The sequence below is a fragment of the Harpia harpyja genome, chromosome 8, assembly GCF_026419915.1.
Source record: "Harpia harpyja isolate bHarHar1 chromosome 8, bHarHar1 primary haplotype, whole genome shotgun sequence".
Classification (NCBI taxonomy): Eukaryota; Metazoa; Chordata; class Aves; order Accipitriformes; family Accipitridae; genus Harpia; species Harpia harpyja.
The window spans coordinates 36,833,958-36,858,938 of NC_068947.1; the positions used below are offsets into that span (position 1 = coordinate 36,833,958).

At 46.9% G+C, this 24,981-nt stretch overlaps 1 protein-coding gene across 2 annotated transcripts; it reads right to left on the reverse strand.

Annotated features, from left to right (window-relative positions):
• Window positions 1–1,800: 1,800 nt before the first annotated feature.
• CD2 (CD2 molecule) lies at window positions 1,801–24,214 on the reverse strand. Of its 2 annotated transcripts, none has more exons than XM_052795089.1 (5): window positions 23,929–24,214; window positions 12,663–12,959; window positions 9,364–9,606; window positions 5,769–5,888; window positions 1,801–3,794 (listed from the first exon to the last, which is right to left on the reverse strand). In XM_052795089.1, exons 1-5 carry the CDS (start codon window positions 23,945–23,947, stop codon window positions 3,586–3,588), a joined length of 888 nt encoding a protein of 295 aa, XP_052651049.1. In that variant the 5' UTR covers window positions 23,948–24,214; the 3' UTR covers window positions 1,801–3,585. The 2 variants fall into 2 exon arrangements, with proteins under 2 accessions (XP_052651049.1, XP_052651048.1); XM_052795088.1 differs by lacking the exon at window positions 23,929–24,214 and adding an exon at window positions 15,863–16,024.
• Window positions 24,215–24,981: the final 767 nt, after the last annotated feature.

The window sequence follows — 24,981 nt, forward strand, 5'->3', positions numbered from 1 at the left end:
GCTTAGTCAGACTGCACAACTGGCGAGCGCTGCAAGACCACGGCATGACTACAGACCTGCTTTGATCACGGGGCTGCACTTTCCTCCCATTGCTTCAGTGCTGGCTCTGCAGCACATTACCAAGCAAAACTGATCCCTGCTAACACCCGGGCAGCAGGAACTGCATCTCTCCAATCAGGGAGGACAAGGCAGCATTCTTACAGAGCACAGCTCAGCATGTCAGCCCTTTTGTCTCATCCCCCATAAGAAGAATGGGGAAAAACACTTCATCTTGTGTGACTCACTGGTAGATGTGTCTACAAAAGAAGAACCAAGAAAGGTTGCAGCAAGTATCACCAGAGCCGAGCACTTCCTGTTATTTCTTAGGTCTTGCTGTCAGCTCATTTTCCAGAACTGAAACATCCTCTACAGCATAAAAACCCGAGATTTGAATGCTCCATGACACATATTCAGAAAAATTGCTGACTTTTCAAGTAGGCACCAAGTGGAACTCAGGACTGTACAAATATGGTCCATTGCAGCGCATCAGGAATAAACATGAGACATTGTAAAAACAATGGTGACTATCAAAAAAAGGCATCAATCAAAAATAAGTATTGCCCTGATGAGACTCCCATTGTGCAGGGGTACTCTGCGCTTGTAGTATTTTCTTGTATGCCTGACAGAGGACTGTGTTTTGGTGCAAACCCACCCAAGAGGGCTAAATTCTGCTCTTTTTACTTAGCTTTGAGCCTCTTAGCATGTAAAAGAGAAACATTTAGCTGAGAAGAGTCTAGTAACCCAGAGGAGATTTGGCTGAGGCTGAGAGTGCTTCTCTCAGCCCATGGTTACAGCAGCCAGGTGGAAGGCAGTATTAAAACACACACCTCCATACTTCACTTATGCCCACTATTGTGGCTTCTGGCCTGCCCTGTACTCAGGGTGCCCGCTGACAGTCCGCTCCCCAGGAAGGGGATCCAAGGGCAGCTTTTGGGTGTGCTCAGCCCTCACATGCCCTAAGCTGAGGCAACAAAGGTTTCCATGGTTCACAGGGTGGTCTCGAGCCCAGTCTTGAGGGCAGGTTTGGACCCAGCTTGTGACCAACAATAGAAAAGCTTCTTGCCTCCTGTTCCTGTCCTGGGCATGACTTAGCTTCGTGCTGCAGTTTCTTGCCAGAAGAGCAAGCACACCTCTGTGCTGGGCCAGAGTCACCCTGGCACCACCTCACGCATGCACTGCTGCTCCCCTGCAAGGAGCAGCGGCAAGTGTCACCCCACCAGCACCAGCCCCAGGCAGAGGAGGGCCTGGGGCAGCAGCTGGTGGGAAGCCCGGGAGGGTGTCTCAGAGGCATGACAGAAGCTTACCAAGCCCCAGCCGTGGGGAAGGAGCATCTCCAAAGCATTCCTGCAGCTCTGTTAAGCCTGAGGCACAGAGAGCACTAATCAGTGGCAAGGGGGTCCCAGGAGGAGCCCGCCCTCCTCCTCAGGTCCCAGTAATCCTCCCTCTCTCCCAGGAAGGACCAGTGCTCCCATAACCACAGAGGAGTCCCAGCTCGGCTGCTTGCTCTGGAGAGGGCACCGATAAAGCTCCGGCCATGCAGGACCGGCAGGGCATGCTGCCACAGCAGGCAGGCAGGCACAACGGCTGTGCTCACCCACGCCAACCTGAGCCCCCCAGCTCAGGTGGCAGCCGGTACCTCCCAGGGATCAGTGTGAAACCTTCTGCATCCATGTTTCCATGGCTGAGGGACCGAAACGTTTTTCTTGCCTCCTTTGTACCAAAGTGAGATCCAGATACTGAAGTACCAGCACAGGTGTGAACTAAGATCCTCTCCACCCACTCTATCTTTATTCCTTCACTACAGCGATATAGCATATGTTACAAAATAAACCATGAAATATTTACCAAATGCAAGTTTAAATAGCAAAAGCCCTAAAACAAGCTGCAGAAAGGTAAGGTGAGAGCAAGTGACACTCCCAGGGCTGTGTCTGCTGTCAGAGTTCAAGCAAAGTGACTGAGCTTTGGAGGAGGCAGAGACCTCCTTCTCCCTGACAAGTTACTTCCCTGCCCTTGTACCACAAGATAAAAATAGTCACATTTCTGAGGAGAAACAAAGGATGGCTGGTTTATCTCCCCTGGCATGTATAGGATAGTCAAGCCTGAAAGGGGTACTACACATTCTTCTGCCTAACGCAACAACATGCTAGCTGGACATCTCGTGCTCTGTGGCTCTCGCAGCTCTCTCCTCCTCCACCTGCACTGCCTCTTACACCAGATGGGCCAGCGTACCCATTCAGACATTGCTCTGAAAAGGCCTGTCCTCTTTCAGCTCCTCAGCTGTCCCATAGAGGCAGTTATGAACATTTTCAAGGACCAGAGGAGTGAGCAGTGTTTGTCCAGCACATGGAGGGTGATGCAGGCGCAGTTATTGCAGTCCAACCTCTCCCTTTGGGAGGAAGATCTCTCAGCAGTTCTCTATCATCACCTGGTTATACATGAGGTGCTTACCAGCAAATCAAGGGACACAGTCCTTCACCATCAGTGGGAGGCCCTATGATGGAAAGCCATGACAATTCAGACAATGCCACTAGTAATCAGCCTACTTGGCAGTTTACAACACTTGTTTCATGAGCCAATGGATACCAGACCTCTTCTATGACAAAATATTGTCTGGATAGCCAAACAGACCTATGCTGAGAATAAAGTTTCATTTTATTTGCCAGCAAGGAGTCACAGAAAGCTGAGCTGAAACAGTCCTCAGAAAGGCCGTGTAGCACGTTCCCCTGGCCCTCAGCAGAATGAGGATGCCTCGCAGATAGTTGCCTTATCTGTCCTTTGAAACCCCCAATGCTGAACATCTTCTCCCAGAAATCTATTTCAGTGCTTCGTTTGAAAAAAAAAAAAATAAATAAATAAAATCCTAACCTAAATCTCCCTTGCTGCAATTTAAACCTGTGGTTTTTTGTTCTAAACACAGTAGAGAAAGTGAAAAGTTTACTCCTTTCCCACTTGTGTTTTTTCCACACAAATGCTTCAAGGCTCTCGCATCTCCTTTCAGTATTTTCTTCTCTGCATTAGATGACACCAATTCTTTCAACTTCAGACAAGCATTTAATTACATACAACTATTTTTTGATCCAGGAGGTCATGCATTTGATGCTGAAGCCAGAGGGCTGTTCTAATGTGTGGCAGGAGAAAGGAAAGATACGTGACAAAACCCTGTAAGATCCTTAGGCCCATATAGTCTCACTAGAGCTTTAGCTTCTTCTTGATATAATCCATCCAAAACCCACGAAGACAACAAGGTGCGGTAAAAACAAGTGAACCACAGAAAGACACAACTTTCAAGGCTCAACGCTTCATACCCTAGCATGGAGGCACTTGAAGAAAAATGGCCACAGGAATGAATGCCCATCACCTTGAGTCTCCTCCACTGGGTCTCTTCATCTCCATTTGATGCTCTCTCTAATTTTCTGCAACGAAAGCTGCCATTTCATAGCTGAGCATTACGCAAGGCTGGGCGGGAGGGGTTCCTGACTATTGGAAACTTTCTTTTTCCAGTGAATTGTGGAGCAGAGAGACCACCGTCCCTCCCAGGGCAGACGTTCAAGGTCTTTCTCTCGGGTGGTTTGGAGTCCGCTGCTGAGTGCGGGGCCTGGGCCGCGGGGGCAGCGCTTGCTGCTGCACCTGGGGCTGTGGCAGCGGCCGCTGCTGCACGCGCAGCTGCTTTGGGGTGGGATTGCACGGCGGCTGAGGGAGCTCCCGCACCACCATTTCACTGTCCACCTGGCGAGCCTGCATCATTCGCTCCTCGTCTGCAACGACAGAAGGATCCCACAATCAGGCATGTAGTAAGCAGAAGTCGAACAGCCAGGGAAAAGTGCTTGGCCCAAGCAAGAAAAAGCCAAATATTGGTCTTACCTGGAAGACCACTGTCACTCTCAGGTGTTCCCACTACTCCAGTGAACAACAAAAATCACCGCCACCTGTGCATCCCAGGCAAACCCAAAAGTTTTGGCTGCCTGCCTGAGGTCAAAGTACCTGAGGGTGTTTGGGGCAGCTCTGTCCTCTCTGGGTTGGAGGAACCGACTTTGCTGGGGAGGCCCCAGCAGTCACTGATGGACACCCCCACCCTAGGCTGCTCTGTCCTCTTTTGGAAATGGGCCACTGAACGGAAAGTGAGATGTAACCCCAGGAAGCAACATCAAAGCATTCTGCCCTGCCACTATCCATGCTGGGATTTCCAGGCACCTGGAAGCCTGAGGTCCATTTTGCCAGTATTAATTTCTCCACACATAAAAGAAGTAAATTCATAACAGCTGACTTGATCACTGACTTGTCATTTCTGAAATGTCAGTCATCTTAGTTTTGGGATTGAGGGATTTACCTCTTGGGACACTGAAATGGCCTTAAGCACACACCAAACTATTTCAAAGAGGCAAGTGACCCTCTTATATTAGTTCTCATTTTCCCAGACTTCTCTTTTTCTTAATTCTTGCTGAATCCAGAACCAAGAATTGACGATATGCTATCACTGCACAGTTGAGGGAATAATGTATCCCACTCAAACAAGAACAGCCATAATATAAAGTTACACTGAGATGGCTATCCTCACAAGATATGGCAGGCCTTCTGAGATGACATCCCATGGTTGCGCTGTGGTGAGCTCTCCCAGCGAACGCGGAAAGCACTTGCCTATTCTTCATGGTCACAACTTCAGGGGAAGCAGGAGGGCCATGGTGAGTTACCCACGCTCAGGCGTGGTGAGGCTGCACTCCCCTCAGCCATGGGACTGGTTATGCTCACCCTTGTTGTTAGCCTGACCACTAGCACCTTTGAGGTATCAGCTGAGGTTTCTTTCAGGCATTGCCTTCTTTATCTTCACAAAGATCGTTGTGGTGTACAAAGGAGCTTTTACTCCAGTATTGTAACTCGAGAACTGACTCACACAGAGACTAGCTGTTAATTGAAACCACACAGGAAGCCTGACACAGTGTGTGGGGGCAGGACTCAGAAACAAGCCTTTAAACAAGCCCTGCCAGGGCGACCTCCCTCCTGCTTTAGCCTCTCCTTCCATATGGGCCAGATAACTCTTCCTGAGTGGCAGTTCAGTATACTCCGTCCACCCAAAATAGCAGCAATGTCCAGGTTGTAATTCAAGGCAACCTCTCCGTCAAGACTGAGAGCCCGCTCTCAGAGAAGACTCTGGCAGAGTATTTCCTATGGTCTTAAAGAGGCATGAATTTTGGACAACAGATGAAATCTCTGCCCGCTCTGAAAACCTCCACTCTTTAAAGTGCCTCAAGTTGGACCTCTGGTGTTGATAGGCCTCCGAGGACATTGTTTTGTAGAGAGGACAAGTTTGGTGAGGTGTCTGAGGAAACTCACAGAAAAGCTGAGCCCTTCTTGCCCCTTCTTGCTACCTACAACATTTCCAAATGTGACTAATGATTTCAAGGATCCTAATCTTACACCATATAAATTTAATGAAAAAAATCTGCTGATGGGATATCTAATTATGTATTTTAGCCCCACAGATGCTCGTGACTGGTGGCCTTGGCAGAGCTTTAGAGGAGCAATTCTTCCCCCGTGAATAAACAAAAGGGCTTGAGAACAAGAAGTCTTTTGTTCAAAGCATATATCAGAAGCCGAGGCTGGCAATGCCAGCTGATGTGCCAAGATTCACCATATTCCAAAACCAGGTTATTACTCATGCCAAGGCAGAGAGCGTGCTCCTGCCCACAGGGCTGCTGTAATCAATAGCAACACAAAGCTCCTTAAACACTTACCATCATCTTCAAGCCTTTCTGCTTTCTTTTTCCTGATACAATAAATAAGCAAAATCACGAAGATGACAAAGAAGACTGCACCTCCTGCTATGCTTAAGATGAGATAAACATCCAGATGACCTAGTTAAGGGAATGAAAGAGGATGTTAGAGGAAAAGAAATAACTCCCACAACGCCTACCTAGAATTCCGTATTTTCTTCCATTGACTGTAAACACAGCCCCAGTGAGAGAGCCCAGAAAGTTGCTGGTCCTCATTGTGGAGAATTTTGATTGGTCCCTGATGGATTCAAGTTCTGCAGAAAATTGAAACCAGAGCACTCATGTGTGCCAGCTCACCTTATTTAAATTACCACAAATGCCTTGTTCCTGCTAGCAATGGACCCTTTTAAGGACAACGAGCATCCAGGCAGTGCTCAGCATTGAACAAAATAAACTTTTTAGGTACTTCCTACTGAGCTGAAAACACTGAAATTAGCTTGCTTCATACTATTTTGGTACTTCCTGTTCAATTTTTGGCTGTACGCCAATTAAAAAAAAAAATAGTGAAAAGGAAAAGAACATAACCAAATATCCCACAGCCTCAAAATGAGAGTTCAGTTTGTCCAGTGAGCAAAAATTTATATGAGCATTCCTTATTTTGGCCAGATAAGGTTTGCTGGACACTAGCTTTCCTTCACCACTCCCTGCTTGGGCTGTCCTCCTGGCATTCGGTGTTCATGCTCGAGCACAGGTGTCATGGAGCTGAACTCAGCAGAAGTGCACGTTCCTTCGCTCCCTGGGGACAAAGCTCCAAAGGAGATGACACCAGTGGTGCCACCATTAACATTCACTGGCCATGCATATGGAGGGCAAAGAGTGATGACACCAAAGCCGAGATGTCTACAGTATAAAGGCCACCATCAGCCTGGGCTGCCCCAGTGGAAAAAAAAGGTGAGTACCCTCAGTGATGTGGTTCTTCTCACCCGTTTTAGCTGCCAGTGTTACACCAAGGCACATTTTGCCCTTTCTGTGTCTGTTTCTCCCAGCTAACTATAAGGTGAGCCCAGGCAGATTCACACATAGTTACGTTTATATAAAAAGTTAGCTGAGCTGAAGCCCATCTGAAGCATGCCTTGCCTGCTAAAGGTCAAAATTCAAGGTGCTAGGCCTGGAATGCAGGACCAGATGCTCATGGAGGGCAGCAGGGTTGGAAGGAGGTTTGACTGCAAGCTGAGGGATTTTTTATCTACTATGGAGCTGGTAGAGCCTTTCCACCACACAAAAAGGTCTGAGGCGTTTTTCGTTTTTGAGCAGGAAGGGCAGTGCTGCATGGTTTTAGTGGTTTTTTGGTGTCTGAGAAATGCTAATTTGTAGCTTAAAGACCAGTGTGGCAAACATTTCACTTCTCTGTTAATGATCTGAGAAAAAACAAACTCTCCCACCCAATTCAGCCTGTGAAAGAAGAGCACCTCAAGAGTGAGAAGAAGGAAAATCAAAGTATCTAGCTGATGGGCAATGCCTGCCTATACCAGCAATGCAGGCAGGCCCATGCTTGCCTGGCTCACGCCCCGGGATGGCTATCTTCAGCCAGCATTTCCTCCTTAAGACAAAGTGTTTGAGCTAGTTTGCCTGGCCTTAAATGGACCTAATCCAGCAGCATGTTTTTACACCTGGGTCCAAAGTCCATGCCCCATCCCATGCCCCAGCCCCTTCCCAGTGCTAGCACCAATGGGGCTGTGCAGCCCATCAGGTCAGGCACTCATGCAGCAGAAAACCACCCTTTTTCAGCTATTTTAGGCATCAGGGGGATCCTTCAGGAGGCATGGGACACGTGGGAGAGCAGGGCCCACCCCATTCCTTGGCTCATTGCCCTTCAGCCAGCCACAGCAGACCTTGGATCACTTCAGTAAGGCCTCTGTACCTTAAGGCTTGCTCCCTCCCTTCTCACACTGTGGGCTAGCCTTGGGACTTGGACTTTTCCTTAAATTCACTATGGCAGAAAGAGCTGGAAATTGGAAATACTGAGCCAGCTCTCATGAGCTCCCCACTCTCCACTAGCTCTAGCGGGAATCCAGAGCAAGCACATGCTTTAAGTGAAGTGCTGGCAGTTAGGTGGGATGAACCCAAGCCCAGCAACTTCAAGGACTTTTCCCCAGTACTGCACTGGAAATCTGAACTTTGAACTTAACACCACATCCAGCGTCACACCAGTATGAACTGTCCCTTGGTTTTGCCTTAACTTTCAAAACTTTTACAGGGGAGAGCGATGACTTCTTTTGCCCATCTAATCATTTTCAGCATGACTCTGCCCATTTAAAATGCAATTCCTTCAGTTCTTTTGCTGTGTTTGTGGTTTAGAAAGAAGATGCTTTGAGTGAGTAAGAAAATCCATGGTACTTTTGAGCCATGCTCATCTGAGCCACACAGACCCAAAGCTCAGCTAAATTCTCCATATCCTCCCTCCTGATTTCTAGGCCAAGCTGAAGAGTCCAAGCAGCTTATTTTTCCCCTTGTGAGAGCACTCATCCACATCCACAGGTAGCAGGCTACCACCACCTTCACAGGTATGATCATGGAGAGGAGAAAAATAACGTGCAACTGATTTCCCCACCACAAGGATGTAAATCAAGAGCAAATCCCTTGAAATCAATGCCATGGCTTCATATACATAGGAGAAGATCCCATGCCACTATTTTCCAAATAGTGGCTGTTAATTTATGTCTTGGTAGCTTGGGTACTTTTAGACTGTCTTACTGAAGTCAACTCTTTGGCTTTGGACTGCATGACGGATTGACTGAAGTCAACTTTTGGGAAGTACGATTAGTTTTAAAGGAATAAAGGAGGATAAAAATGAGGGGGAAAGTGCTTTCAGCCTTTTGCAGACTGCTGTGCGTGATTAAAGCACTTTCAGCCCAGCCCCCCACTTTCTCCTTTACTTCATTGGTCTACCACAGTGACGGTTGACACCACTTGTGTCTATCAGGATACCTTGACAACTTTTGGAAGAAGAGTCAGCAGTGATGGAGGGGAGGGAGAAAATGACAGGATGAGCAAAAATATCTCTCTCGTTCATTCACCCTTCAGCCAACCTAATCTCGCTGGCAGCCTGCAGCTTCCCCCAGGAGACTTCACCCCCAGTGGAAGCAGCATTGCAGTGCACCCTGGAGACCTCCCTGCCACCCACAAGGCTCTTGACTCCAGAAAAACTTCTCCCCCTCTTCCAGCGACCCCCAGGCCTCACTGAGCATGGGGGAAAACACTGCTGGCCACAGGAGAAGAGGAAGAACATGGCCCATCTCACATCCCACTCCCCTCAGCTTGGCCTCCCTACTGTTAGAGCAGGAATGCCATAAGGGTAGCAGTGGGGCAGGCAGCAGCAGGGTGCAGAGGATGGAGATGCGACAAGACTGGGGAATGCCAAGCAGAAAGTGTGACTTGCATCCCAGGTACCACAGCAGCATCGGCTCCCAATAACTGCGGCAGTTGTAGACTTGCAATACTGGGTACCAGGAACCACTGATGCTCCTGGTACCTGGACCAGTCCTGCAGATATGTGCAACTGCGTCAGGCTTTGTGGGTCCGCTCTAGCAGATTCTGGCAAAAATGGATTTTTTACCTGAGCACGTAATTACTTTTTCAGCCATTTTTTTGCTGACTTGATTCTGAACAACACATCTGAACGTCCCAGAATAGCGTGTGTGCAATTCCAACTTTGTTGCATTCTTTTGGATTTTTTTGCTTTTATCTTGAGTCAGTTCTATTATAAATGTTTCATCTTTAGTCTTCTGCTTCACTTCACACTTGACAGATATGGTTTTGTTCATGCATTCAGCACTGAGGATTGGCTGAGGGACAGGCTCTGAAAAAGACGAGAAGGGACAGGCACGTCTGAGATGGCTTCTCTTTTTTAAAAACTCCATGATTAAGCAGAACAAAGAATTAGCACCCAATGAACAGTAAGGGAGTAATACCAGCTAATGAGACCAGAGAAGAACAAAGAGTAAATTAGACCTCTACTGCAGAAGTAACATGGTAATAATAAAGAAAATGCAGTATATTAGCCTATGTATTTGGCCTAGCAAAGCAGAGCTGCACCACCATGGCTGGACTACTTTCAGGCTCAGCCTGGCTTACAGCCAGCCAGCCAGCCAGGCGAAGGGAGGAAGTTGTGTTTTCGGGGGGAGGCAGTGGATGGGAGGGACTCGGAGCCACAGCCCCCTCCAACTCTGGCCCCAAAGTTCTAGTGCAAATGAAGTCGGCTCTGTTCTGCATGTGGCCATCAGGAGAGATTTCCTCTAAGACAGGGCAAACAGGTACTTACAATGCTTTATGTACTACCAACAGCACTCCGCTAGCATGACAGCCACAGCATGAAAACCCATCAAAACAGAATAGAAAACACAAACCAGACACCTCTTAGCTCTCAATGAGGTTATGACAGAGAGAACTGATTTCTGCCTCTTTTTATGTTCTGCAAACAGCTAGCTACATTTCGGTTCCAGATTCCCTATCACTGGTGGCACTGAAAGAGCCAGAAAAGCCTGCTGGGCTTTGCTCAACTAGGGGCAACTGGCAGGGACATCAAATGGAAAAAATTTAATTTCTACCTTTTAGACCAGGTAAACAAAAACATGCCAGGGCCACCTCTAATTATAGGCAGTGTAAGTTATAAAGATCATAAATTTTAAAGCCAATAAGGGCTGCTCATAGCAAATGCAGTCTACGTCCACGCTGTAACATCTGCAACCACCCTTTCCTCATTAAGCCCACTGCTCTTCTGCAAGCTGTAACCTATCATTCAGGGGAACATCCCAGCGTGAAACGCTAGAGTCCAGGTCCCGGTGACGGAGTTGTGTGATGATATCATCTAAACTATTATTTTTTGGAACAACTGTTTGTCCAGCCCTAGTAACAAAGTATAATCTGGCTGACAAATGACTCTAGCACCTGACAGTTACTAAAGGACTTTACTTCCAAAACCACATATCAGAGTAAGGCAACCTCCCTGCTGCACATTAGATGAAATGATGCAACACATAGCTAGGCTGGAACCTTAACCTGAAATTGAACCCAGGACACCCCAATGACAGCTCAGTGGCTTAAAGCATGAGTAAATAGCATCAGGCCCTCATGACTTCCTGAATCTGTAGACAGTTTGCAATAATAATTCCCGAAGCAGTGAGACACCCTCACTGCTCAGCAGCCCGTTAGTCACGGGGTCTCCCACTGCACAGAAACCCTGCTAAAACCATTCCAGCTGTCATTGCTGCTTTATCAAGGCATCATTTCTGTAGTGCCAGGTGGTGCCCACAGACTCAAGAGGTTGTCAGAGGGGTGCATGCTGGCTGAAGAAGGACAGAGCAAAATCATGACAGAATCATAGAATCATTTAGGTTGGAAAAGACCTTTAAGATCATCAGGTCCAACCATCAACCCAACACCATGCCCACTAAACCATGTACTGAAGCGCCTCGTCTACATATTTTTTGAATACCTCCAGGGATAGTGACACCACCACTTCCCTGGGCAGCCTGTTCCAATGCCTGACAACCCTTTCAGCAAAGAAATTTTTCATAATATCCAGTCTAAACCTCCCCTGCCGCAACTTGAGGCCATTTCCTCTCATCCTATCTCCAGCCACCTGACAGAAGAGACCAACACCCACCTCAATACAACCCCCCCTTCAGGTAGTTGTAGAGAGCGATAAGGTCTCCCCTCAGCCTCCTTTTCTCCAGACTAAACAGTCCCAGTTCCCTCAGCCGCTCCTCATAAGACTTGTGCTCCAGGCCCCTCACCAGCTTTGTTGCCCTTCTCCGGACACACTCCAGCACCTCCATGTCTTTCCTGTAGTGAGGGACCCAAAACTGAACACAGTACTCGAGGTGCGGCCTCACCAGTGCCGAGTACAGGGGAAAAAACCCTTGCTGGGAAAAAAAAACCATGCTGCCCTACAGCTTAGCGGTTGTGGCAGCAGCCGTAAAAGAGCAGAATAGCCATCCCCATCTTCCCTATTCATCCCAAAAGCTTTGGGCTGCTACCGTTCTGATCTCTCAGGACAAGATACAGCACAGGAATAGAGGCTGTCTTCATGCTTTGAGTTCATGCAGCTGAAATCCCTAGGTGTGTGCTTAAGTGTGCTTTGAGCGGCACAATCTTCGTATTTGTTGTGTTACGCTATGCAAGGATAGGGTGCAGGAGACTTCTTCCCCTGCAAATTCAACTCCTACTGTGGTGTATCTCAGGGGAGGTGACTGCTGGCTATTTTTTATGCTAGAGCAAAAATGGAGTGGGACCGCATTGCCTAAATACAGGCATTTAGTGCCACCTGGGCTCTCTTCAGGAGGTTGGCAGATGCAACACAAGGTGCTCACTTTGCTGGAGTAGTAACTAGAGACCAAAAGTCATAACTCAGTGTCCATAAAATAGCACCAGAAGTGCAGAAGTGCACAGCGCATCAGCCACAGGTGCATCTCGCGTGGGTTGCTGCGCTCCCACGAGAGGTTTCTGGAAGCAGGGTTCTGCTGGGAGCACAGCCCTGCTCGCGCGGTGCTGTCCCGGCTCAGGGCCCGAGGGGTCCCGGCACCACCTGCGGTGCTGCAGTACAGCCATCCGCACTCACCCTGCTGCCAACATGGACGTGCCCACAGCTGCTTGCTTGGGCACGTGTAGAAACCTGGTGGCTGACAAGACAGGGGAGCCAGAAAGCAGCAGGGGACCAGAGGGCATTAATAGGAGCAAGAGAAGGGAGGAGAGTGGCAGATGGCTGTCAGCGGTGGGAGGGAAGACATACATCTCACAGAAGTCCCCCCAAAACAGAAAGGGGGCAATGAGTAGAAAAGGTTGTAGGAGAGAGCAAGAATACCAAGTATTATTCCCAGCTATGCTGGGAATGGTATGGGAAGAGCAAAAACTCACCCTGAACGACCAACTTCATTACTTCTTCTGCCTTCAATTTTCCATCCTGCTGATAAACAGTCACCGTGTAATTTCCACTGTCTTCTTTCATCACCTGCTCTATTTGCAGAGTCCCATTTAGGAATATCTTACATCTGCACTGGTCCTTGTTCACATAGTACTTAACTTTCTTATCTTTTATCTGAAGCAACTTTTTGCTGTCTCTCAGCCATCTTACATCGTATAAGCTCCCAGCAGCAGTGATGTTGAGAAGAGCTGACTCATTCACGGCCCTGTAAATCCCATTGGCGTTGGACCCTGTAAAGGGAAGCACAACCAGCCCATCAGCATGTGTCCAGCAGCCCCCACCGCCACACTTGGCAGCCACAGCGGTGACCCAAAAGGTTGTCACTTGCTAACCCCCCCCCCCCCCCCCGAGTTGCCTAAGCCTCTCTGCATTACTGATGCTGTCTTCTTCACCTGCTCCAAAGTGTCCCTTGATCGTTCATTAAATAAGTATCAACGCCCAATTTAATTCTGAGAGGCAAGGAAGCTAAGAGTCCAGCTTTCAAAAGCTGGCTTCATACTCTGGCTGACTTATTTGGAGTGATTTTGGATGCCAAGATTCATGGCTGCCCATGAACTTAACCTTTCCTGAAAATAAGGTCCCTTCAGCATGTTTTGCACATGGCACAGGCTGGTACTTAGAGCACCCATCACTGCAAACATAACTACAGACAGCAAGAACACTACTACCAGTGGCCCTGGACAGTACAATCAGTTCAGCAATAATAGTGATGGCAATAATAATAACGATAATAATAATAGTGGCCCATGCTAAGCAGTAAGTGAGTGTAAGGCACTGAACTGGAGGCAGACCCAGTGCTGGCAGCTTGCATTGCCCCCTCCTCGCCCATCCCAGGCACCCTGCCCCCCTGGAATATATCCACTTGATTTTTCCTAGCACAGGATCATGGTGGGGCAAATAAGGCAGGGAGAAACAAAGAGCTAACCACATCCTGTGAACCGATCGGGCACTGGAGACATTAGGAGATAAGCAAAGGCCAAAAAAATCTTTTGTCTTTGCAGGTCTCATTTGATGACAGGTCCCCTCTCCAGAACAGGTAAGAGTAGGTGCTTCCCAAAGGACTGGGCAGTACTTAGCGTGTGGCTGCTGAAGGGGATATTCAGGAAAGCCAAGGCTGCTAAACATCAATCACGTTACTACCAGTGGCGATGATGTACTCTTTGGGCTGTGCCTGGGTGGCCTGCCCTCTCCCCTCCAGGCTGCTTCACAGCCTTTGCAAGGCCCATCTCCAGCGAACCAGGACTTCGGAGTGTAAAGTTTGTCGGGAGGTCACTTCAAGTAAGGTACTATCTCCACCACCCCTGTAGTGGGTGGAAAATTTGCAGGAGGAGATAGAAAAGTGCTCACAAGTGTCAGGTGGGATGAGCTCACTGATAACCAAATGTGCACTCAGAGCCATGGCTTATTTCATTTGCCATTTTCTTACGTTCATTCCTCTTCAATTTACAGGATAAAGCCAACCAGCAGGAGGGGATTTCTCTTCACATCACCAGATAGAGCTGATTCTGCTCTAATTTTATATATTTTAAGCACTTTTTCCCCACAGAGAGAAAAAACTATGTTTATGCATATTTTTATTACAGTCCTTCATTCCTGGTATCTAGGACAATGATAAACTATATCACAGAGGGGAAACTGAAATCCAGTTGCTATTTCATTAAACTAACAATATTAGAGATAATCAAATAACTAAAATTGTGTGCCTCTGCAACAAGAAAATTAATACGGAAGTGCTTCTGGCAATTCACCCCCAGTCTAAGGAGAGACTGTTATTTCACTATTGCATTTCTTACAAGGTATTTGATGTATCTAATGAAATATTCTGAAATCAAGCTATCAATCAAACAGTCTTGGAAGCAGCTATCCTCCACACAGATGACACTACAGATTATACCCAAATATTTGAATTCCGATACTTGTTTCTGCTCAGTCGTGCACAGGTATTTAGAGCTAGTAATAAGATTTCTTTGCATAACAGATACCATCATTTATTTTTTCTCTCTGGAAGTAAAGAAATAAAAAAAACAACCTAAAGTTTTCAAGGATAATTCAATGCCATCTCTATGGACAGACCACCTAGACACATCTCCAGATGTTTATCTGATCTCTATAGTATTGCTAATCGAAAGCCAAGTATCCCATACATATGATACTAAAAATCTGTTCAGCTAATGAAACAGCATTTCTCCTAATGCCAACTGATAGGCGCTCCAAGGGGCAGAAAGATCTGAACTGGCAGCATAGAGCTCACTTGCAGTCACACGAAAGAGTTACAGGGGAAAAACTCCCATAGTAACTTTAGAGGGGTAAGGAAGTCTTTGAAACAAGTTTTCCATTCAAGGGAATAATCTTCATTTCTGCTAGGGAAGATGTTTTATAGATCACGTACAAAAAAAAAAAAATTCCTTATTGATCCATTAATTTTTTTTTTAGGAAAAGAAAATCATTAAACAGCCATATATACAATCTGTAGTGAAATGAACAGAGGGGAAAAAAAAAACTATGCATGATTGTATTGTCTCCATCTCTTATAACCTTCTCTAATCTATGAGTTAACACCTTAATTAAGATTTTAGATTAATATTTTTAAAAATGAGAGCAATAATATGCAAAATATAAAAGAAGTATGTATTTGCTTGCTGTTTTCACATCTTAGACTTCTTCAACTCCACTGAAGACACTGAAATACATCACTCTTTCTGTTAATATTTATGGAAGAATATAATTTGCACTTTCAAAAGGTTTCCTCATCTTTGATAAGAAAAGGAAATTACATGCAGTAATGCACCGTGAACTGGATCTCTAATGTAGTACAAGCTACCTCGAGGGCAGAGAGAAAACTGCATGCTGACATTTCTTATTATACATGTGTCAAATTAAGGCTCATTAACTTAAAACCAAATCTGTTTACAGCTTATTATTATAACTAGAATAGGAAACTATTCTATAGGTCCTGCCCTCTCCCCGGCCGAAAATTAAATCAAATAATAATAGCAATAACCCAAAGGTCTTCACTCATTGGGAAAGTAGAACTAGTTTCTTATCAATAACATCCCACCAAGTTGTAAATGGTTTAAAATGCAATTTTAACAATGCTAGCCCGAAAAAGCAAAAAAGGGTAAGAAAAACTCACATTTTACACTGGGAAATAAAAGCAGCAAGCACTTGACTAGGAAAATCCTCCTAAAGTTCATTTTCAGGGTCAAAAAAAATCCAGTGTTGCCTTGTCTAATGATAGCTCCTGGCAGGTAAAAGGATTTTCAGCTGTGAGCAAGCAGTTGTGGGACGTGTCGGTACAGCCCTCGTGCCCTTCTCCCCTCCTCCAGCTCTCACCCTACCACTTCTCGTTTCTAGCATAGGCACAAAAACCATGGGCAGAAATATCTCTCGATGGGGTGTTTCATCAGGATAGGGACAATGTGCAGAGACAAGGAAAATGCACACTAAAATGCAGGAATGCCCCCGAGGTCTGTCTACGCAGCTGGAGCTCTCGTCCTCTTCAACATTCACCTGAAGAGTTCAACACCAGCATCCACACGCCACCATCCTAGTGGGATGGATGCGGTTTTTGAGGTGGGGGGGGTGATGAGAATCCTTCTTCTCCCCCATAGCCTCAGCAGCAGCGAGGGGACAGCAAGCCTGGGACCCGCAGTGAGGAGCAGGTAGCCGATGGCTGTTGGGCAACGTGTAGAAAGGAGACACACTTCCCTTGGAAACTGTCACGATCAGCTTCACATCAATGTCTGATCTATGAGTGGCTGCCATTTGAGCAAGCCGTGAAAGAGGGATGAGCGTGGAAGGGGATGAAAACACTGCCTTGGGTCTAGCCAGAAACCAGCCCTGAAGCTGGTTGGTATGAGGAAGATGGTGAGGAAAGAAGCTGGGAGGAGGCTTGGGAGTTAGGTCCAAAACCACATGAGAAGCTAATAAAATCTTTATTCCTATTTCCAGTATGAAACAGATGGGGTGGTGAGGATTTTGAATTGTATCATCCCCAACACAATCCCTCTGCTACAGCAGCCGCTGAAATCTTCCAGCTTTTTATCACAGATGTAGACCAAAAAAGAAGACAGAAGAAAAGTTATGGCACAGGAGATGTACAATATCAGATAAATCTTTCTCATTCATTTATGTGATTCTCCTTCCTCGAAGTTATAGGAAGATCTTGTAAGACACCACCCCTTCTCCGGCTTCATCATCTTTTAGCTGGTACTAAAGCTGGTAAAAACTACCCCTTTTTGCACAAAAAGAGAAAAAGTTACCTGAGGTAAAATGCACTAAGGTCACAGTATTGCTGCCTCTGCACATCATGGGAAAACCTAGCTTTTCTTCCTTCTTTTTGTTACTGTTTCCTTACAAAGAACACACAAGGGAGGCACATGCAGAAGGAGAGAGGAAGCAACAGCAGCAAGATGACATTTCTGTGCCTGACCTCTACCTTCTGTGGAGAAAAACAAGCCGAGGGCAGGGGCTGCCATGCCCAGGCATCTCCTCAGCCAAGCAGACTGTGCCAGCAGTGCCAGACCTGGGCTGGGGTGCTGTGGGGACCTCTCTCCCTGGTCACACTGGCAGGGACATGCAAGGTCTGCACACTTGGACACATCTGTTTCCAGCCCGAGTGCCTGGAGGGCTTTGGGCAAACGCAGCAACCCCAATCTCTCCTGCTTTTTTTTTTTTTTTTTTGCTGTGTCCTTAAAGCAGAGCGGAGAGAGGCCCCCAGGCATGCTGAAACCACTGCTCAACCTTGTCTCACTTCTTCCTCAAGGCAACACCCCTCAAAGCCACCACCTGCTTCCAGCATACCTCTGCACTTTGTTTGTTGGCACGCTCACATTGCAAATGTACTGGGGCAGGGACTGTCTTTCTGCTCTGGGCACATAGAGAGCCTGCTCGGTGCCGTCCTGCTAGCTGGATACTGCCTGCTGCGGAGCTGCAGGCAGAAACTGGGATTGGTGCAAATTAAATACAAATGGAAAGATGCCTGTGTGTGTGAAAGTGAGAGAGAGAGAAGAGAGGTTAAGCTCCACAGCAGCAGAACAAGGCTTAAAAGGATGCCCTGTATTCATAATGAAGGCCACTACTTCCAGTTAATCAAGTTTGTCATGCCCAGATGCCCACGCTCTTGTAAAATCACAGCTGAAATGACTCAGACTGGAAGCCCTTATGCTGCAGCAGACCAGTTCTAGCACATCAAATGTGGCATCCTTTTTCCTGTTAGAGCAACAGGTAGACAGGAGCAAGAAACCACTCCTAAAGGATATAACAGGTCTGTTCAAAAAGGAGTTTGCTGTGAGCAGTGAAGAGGCATTCAAGAGAGGTGGTGAGGGCTCAATAGCTGATGTCCCCTGTCCACTGTGCATCACAGAAGTGACACCAGGCCTTGCTATTTCTGAGTACTTGGGTCATGTGCACAAAATCAAATTGCTTAGAGATTTTGTATAACAAAAGCACAGCCGAGCCAGGAAAGAGGCACACCACCCACCTGCAGCAAGGATTCCCCATGAGATCCTGGCATGTGCATGGCCCATCCCACCAAGTGGCCCCTTTTCTAATCAGTGTCAGAAACCTCCTGCACCATCGGACCTAGCTGGACAAAGAGAAGGCAGCCCGTGTCTCTAATCTCAGCCTTCCTGCCATATAAGAAGTGGGGAAATGGCAATATCCTTGCGGCTTTACCCTCCCTCTCTTGAGGAGCAAGGCAATGTTGTGCTGCAGTCCTGACTGGGCTTTAACCCCCATTTTAGAAGGAAGGAATTTTCTGGATGTTACTGGGAGGGAAGCAATGGAAGTCCCTGCACTGATGTGTCTGTTTCCCCCCGAGGGAAGGCATTAAGGAGAGGGTGTCTGAAGGCAAATGGGTATCTCTGGAAAGCACAGCAGCTTTGGGCTACGGTCACAAAGGAGCTCTGGAGGCCAGCATGTACCTTCAGCAATGTGGTGGGGGATGCATGTCCTGAAAACAGCTGCAGGAGGGAGCACCGGCAGAGCACCCCCCGCACCAGCCGGCGGTGCCCCCCAAGGAGCAGGACAGGCACAGCGAGAGCTATTGCTCGCAGCTGTGTGCCGCCACAGCCCAAACGCCAACCCCAGTTGTGCTGCGTAGGACGAGGCGAGGACTGCCAGGCCTGCAGATAACCATGCCCTCACGCTCTTCTGCTTGCTGCAGACACCCTCTCTCCCACCCATCACACAGGAAGTAACACTGCTGGGCTAAACACAAGCCAGCTAGAAAACCAGCAGACAGACAGAAAAGGAGATGTCTCCCAGTACAGTGATGCTGGACCTGTCTTGTCAGCCCATAGCTAAGGATGCCTGGCCTCTGTTTAGCCCACTGCATTGCTAGACATCTCCATCTTCTGACACAGAGTAGAGCAGAGGACAGAGTGCAGCCATGACAATGGAGTGTTTCTTTGCAGCCACTGCTATCTCTGTGGTACTGTTTCCACTGCAAAAGCCACAAAGTGCTGTAGTCATATAAATTTGCTTTTGTTGCTTGTTCTCTCTTTTACTCTTCTGCTCTTTGTAATACACTAAGCAGTTTCCTCACAGGGAATGTAATATCATGCTTACATTTCCATGTAAAGGTGACAGACTCCCACACATCTGAAGGCAACATCTCAAGAGACAATATGTAGCTGTTCCCAGCTCTAAGTCTTCAACTTAGTGATGAGCCAATAAACATTCATGCCTGAGGCTTATTTAAAAAAAAAAAAAAAAAAAGGAGAGAGAACGTTATTAGAACTACTAGAAAAGGAAGAGTACAAATACACTTAGCATGTTGATCTCAGGAAAGTCAGTGTGCAATAAGCCAGTGTGGATTTGTAGCCCATCCACTAATTTGCACCATCTCCTTTGGTATGAAGCTTAGGTTGTATTAAATGGCATTTGCATGGGATACTTTTCCCAGAAAGAAGAGTCAGACACCCTGCACTCACCACGACCCAAGACCCTTTCACCATGAAAGATGACAAGAGTATTGCAAATTCATACCTCTAAATTTCTCAGAAAGACAGGCCTTTGGTGAGGCACAGTTTGTGAGAAGAACAAAAAATGTGATCTTGATTGGAACACCAGATGGGCAATATCATGTGGAGGGGAAGCTTTGAATAAGGCTAACCTTATTCTTGGGAGGTCTCCTGGGTTTGCACCCTAGCCTGCAAGACTAACAGCTGGGCTCCATCTGGGTTGCCCTGGATGGTAGCTGAGGGTTCCATGATGGCACATTCCCTTCCCCTTTACTGTAGCTTTTTGCAGGACAGGGGGAATTGTGGCCAGTGGCTGGAGTGGGGAAGAAGCAAAGTCAGCCCTGGCAGGGGGAGTTGCCTCTGCACTGTGAATGCCAAAGAACTGCTGGCTTCCACATACAGTTCCAGCCATTTAGTCGATGAAGGCCACATACCACCTCTTCTTCACTTCTGCCTTACGCAGAGCGAAGAAGGGAAGAAATCCAGCTTGAATGAAGCAGTGCAAATATGAAAATCATGAACTCAAAATAAAGCTTTGACCAAGGGTTTGGTGAGGATGCTGACTCAGTGGCTTAGAGCCTGTTACATGCAAACTGAGAGCACTGCTTTGCCTGTACATGGTGGAAATATTCCAAAAATAGTGACACACCCTGTCAGCATTGAAACGGCTGTCTGCAGAAACTTTTTTATCCTTCTTTAAAAAAAGGTAAATGGAAGCTTTCAAACTGTGACTTATGCAGAGTAGTCCTCAGCTAATTATTTGAAGAGAAATGATTCCCTTGTGATGGGCATAATACCACATCATCAGCCCCAGGTGTTCTCTCTCTCTGACTCATTTTTTTCTTTTCCACCTGTAAGCATGTGTCAACAGCCAAACCTCACAAAAGATGCCTCATTTAAGTTGGGTCTGAAGGAACAGTAACAACCTTAAATAGAGCAGTTTGACAATCTGTGGCAAATCAATTGACAAACAATGGCTGAGGCTAGAGCAGATGTCAGCATCCCATCAGACAGTTATTCTTGCAGGCAGTGCGTTTCAGTCTGACATCGATTTCCATCATCTATAATGACCCTAGATTTAGGATCTAACTTTCAGTATCTTATTCTAGTAATTTCAGTGACATTACTACTACTGCAAAACATGTTGCAGTCGAAGCAAAACTTTGCTGGCATGATGCAGTCAATCTGCCTTACACAAGAAGCCAGATAGATGAACAGAACAACCTCTTCCAGTCTTAGCAGTGATAAATACATGGAGACCTGTATTAACTACAATATGCCCCTTCACCACCAGAGGGGGGATGAAGTAGCTACCCAAAGAAGGTATTAGAAGAACAGCTGCTCTTAGAAAGATATCCAGGAAAGACAACTTGTTACTACCGTCTAAGTAATCTCTCGGTCAAGATCTGACACTCTCCAGAAATCACCAGCTTAACAAATGCATAAATAACTCATGTCTTGTACAATGTTTTATTCTATTATACTATTAGAACTCTAGAGAGGACTGAGGGACAGTCCAAAACAGGTAGGTGGGAGGATGAGAAGTGATCCAGGAGATTAAGCACAAACAACTGCATAATACATTTCAGTACTCAAGGCATTTATTCCTAGGAGGGGCCCTGAACGGCCTTCATACAAGTCCCACACACAAAGGCATACAAGCCCTTTTGCTGCTCAGTGTGGATCCCAACTTTGCAGCTCAGTTTCCCCTGCTTCTTCTCTGGTCCCACAAGTTTCCTGTGCCCTGTGAACCTGGTTTTGGCCCCTCTGATGTCTGTCTGTTCCTACATACAGCCATTTCAGCTCATCAACCCATCCAGTCCTTTCAGCAGGCAAGCTGTTAGGACAGAAAGTGGGGCAGAAAAAGGAACTGAGACCCTTGCTGTGGCAGGTTTTGGCTAGTCAGTGCGGCAGGGCATCCTGCTCTCCCTGGTAGCCCTGAGCAAGCACAGGTGGAACACCAGGACCAGACCCCAGTCTGGCCAGACTAGGCAGCATCCTCCCTCTTGCCTGGGTGACCCAGCTCCACATAGGGGCTGAAAAGCAACAGCAGACCCACGTGGGCAGCTCCTCAGGGTGCAGCGGCCACAGGGCAGCAGGACAGGCTCACCCCCATCCCAACCACGCTCTCAGCTCTGCTGCCAACACGCCACGCTTGCACAGGAAATGCCAGGCAGCTGCAGCAGGGAGCTACGTGAGCGTTAGCAAAGAGCGGGCCTTTTCCACAGCAGGGGAAAGTACAGCCACAAAGCTGCCCGTGTTTCTAAATGTTCACAGCCCACGGCTCCTCTTGTCAGCCAGGAAGGGTAATGGCTAAGGTGCTGTGCCATTGCATTTCTGAGAATTTCTGGTTTTTAAGATCTCAATAAGGCAGGCAGGGGATGTTCTGCGTAATGCATCTGAGCACTGGGGAATTGGAGGCAAGCTGTGGCTTTTCACAGTATTTCTACCAAGGCAATACATGAGGCCCAAGTCCCTCTGTCACACTCCTGAGAGTCAGAAGGAAACCAGCATCTCACAAGTTAACAAGGTTAGTGAGAGAGGTACCATCCAGCATTGACAGTTTTGGTAAACCTCCGTCCTCACATCTGGGCAGTCAGACATCCTGTGGCAGCCAGACCATAGCACTCGCTGCAGCCCGGACAGATCTCCGCACGCAGCACCCCACAGGGTCTCCCAGCTCTTGGCCACTCCAACACATGGGTGTGAGTGAGGTGCTGCTGTGTATCAGCAAGGCTTAAACCCATTTGACAGAAGAGGCCTACATTATCACCCCAGTATTACAGATGGAGAAATGAGGCAGAGGAGGATGAAACGACTTGCTAAGGTCAGCCAGGCAGTCCAAAGAAGGACAACAAATGGAACCAGATGCTCCTGTGACCCAAACCCCTGGCTCCCAACTACCTGTCTAACAAAGCACCACTTAAAAGCACCTTCCGTTCAGAGCATCTATTGCTGCAAGCAGCCTCAGTGGTCAGGTTCAGGATTGTGTCACCATTTTTTTCAGCCACCCCTTTTTGTTTCCATCATGGAAGAGCAGGCTTTTTGTTGACTATGTTTCTGTCATGTCCCCTACATACACCGCTTTCAGCAACTCCATAAAAATTTGCTGAACCTTAGTGGCCACTTTGCAGAGCTGCAAGTTTATGGTGCGGCCTCAATGGAAAGTTACTGTGCATGCCTTGTGCCCACACAGGTAAGCACTGAGTTGGAACTACAGCTGCAGTAGTTATTTGCGTTATCTTGAAAGTTCCTTTAAGCTCTGCAGCATCAGTAATTTGGTATAAACACAGGCATGTACTTTCTCACTGAGGCTGTTTAACCATTGGGGTTTTTTAAGACAGATGATATCAAATTCATGGCAGTGTTGACTCCTACTGATGTTCTCTCCAGCAAAGAAGGGCCTCTCCATCTACAGCTGGTTCTCCAGAGAAAGCTATAAACAGGCCTTTGTATTTGCCAAATAATAAAGCTTCAAACTCTCAACAAAAGGTAAGGAAACAAAACTCCTTATCAGAAACTAAATCACCTGAAGAACCCCAAGCCCTCAACAGCTGGGCAGGAATATGTACAAACAGAAGCTTAAGTTGCACAGCTTTCACTGTGGCCTCCTATGGCAACAAGAGAAATCTTGACCCAGCTTGCGCACAGGAAGGAAAGGGAACAGCCATGTTCTTACCTGTATTCAGGGTACCTAAAAAGCTGGCCAGGGTCCTGCGTTCCCACCACCCTTCTCCCACCTCATTTAGCAAAACCCACACCAGAAAGTGAGGTCAGGAGAAAAATCCTGAAAGGGCTGGCTAGGACTAGACAAGGGGAGGGGCAGGCAGAGAAAAAAAAGAAAAGGTATTTCCCATTTGCTGCTATGGGAAGATTTGTATTTACTCCCCCTTATTAAAACTAGCACAGCACTCTCCCTGCAAATGGCTCCTGAGAAAGGCAGAGAGGAGTAAGGAGTCCCCAGTGCCCCTGGCTAAACAGTGCCTGAGGGGCTCAGGGGAGCTGTGATTTATAACTGGGAGAGCAGTCCATCCACCTGGGGAACACGATTCATGCCAAATGGCAGGTAGAGTAGGCGTGAGGAAGAAGCACCAACTACTGCTTTCTGAAGAACAACATTTTATATTGCCTAAAGAGTTTGCAGGATGATGCAGGACAGACCTTGCTTGAGACCCCCTGCAGCCTCCCCACCCATTTGAGGGAAGAAACAACATCTATGACTGCCGTTACTCACCCTCAGTCATTAAGCCCATGCCCTTTCTTCCTCTTGGATCCTCTGCAGCGGTCACTCTGCTCTCTGCATCCTTCTCCTCCTTTCTCGGTCCTGCCACGGTTCATCCTGTGACGACAGAGACACCAGCAGCAGAGGCTGTCCCACCCAGCAGGTAGCTCCTGCTTCAGGCTCCGTGTGCCACCTTGGAAAAGCCTCCACCCACCCCAGCTCGAGGTGAATTGAGACTGACTGCCAGGCAGTTGACTACCCATTCATACACATCACTGAATCCCATCCCTGCGGTCCCAAATCCCATAACTGTAGGTTTTTCTGTTGTTTCAGAGGAGAAATCTCCAAGGCTTATTGCTCTGTGATGGAAAGCTTTCACAGGAGTGCAACATAAACTCTTAACGCTCTTTGCTTCAAGTCATGCATTCAAAGTCACTATTGCAATTCTTTTCATATAGACAAAAACACCATCACATCATCTTTTTCTTTTGTTTTTTGTTTGTTTGAAGATATCTCATTACATGACATTTAGCATCAAAAAAACCTGTTAAAACTGCTTCACTCCTTAGTTTTGGGAAAATATGTTTTGCCCTTGAAGAGGAACTTGTATAAACCAAAGCTAAGACAGCAATGCTGGCAAGAGGATAGCCACTAAACTGTATTTCTTTATTCCATTTGCATATGATACGAGAGCAGATAATAATTCTCTTTAATGTACTGTATTTGCAATTCCAAAAGATTCACTGAAAATTGCCTCGAAGTAATTCTTGGTCTGTAATACATCTAGTTTCTATAGTGTGAGACAATACTAAAACTATCAGTAGCTGTCATCAGTTTAGGCAAGTTTTAAAAATTCTGCATAGACTTCAGGTCCCAAGTTCTGCTTTTTCCCTCATTTCTGGTATTAACTATAAAATACATGCTTTATACTATAGTCCCATCCAATAGTTTATCATGGATGTTGGCTAAGTGTGACATGGAATATACTAACCAGAAAAATAGATCAATTAAAAATAAGCTGACATTAGCCACCTGTATTTGCTACCTCTACAGATGGGAACCTTT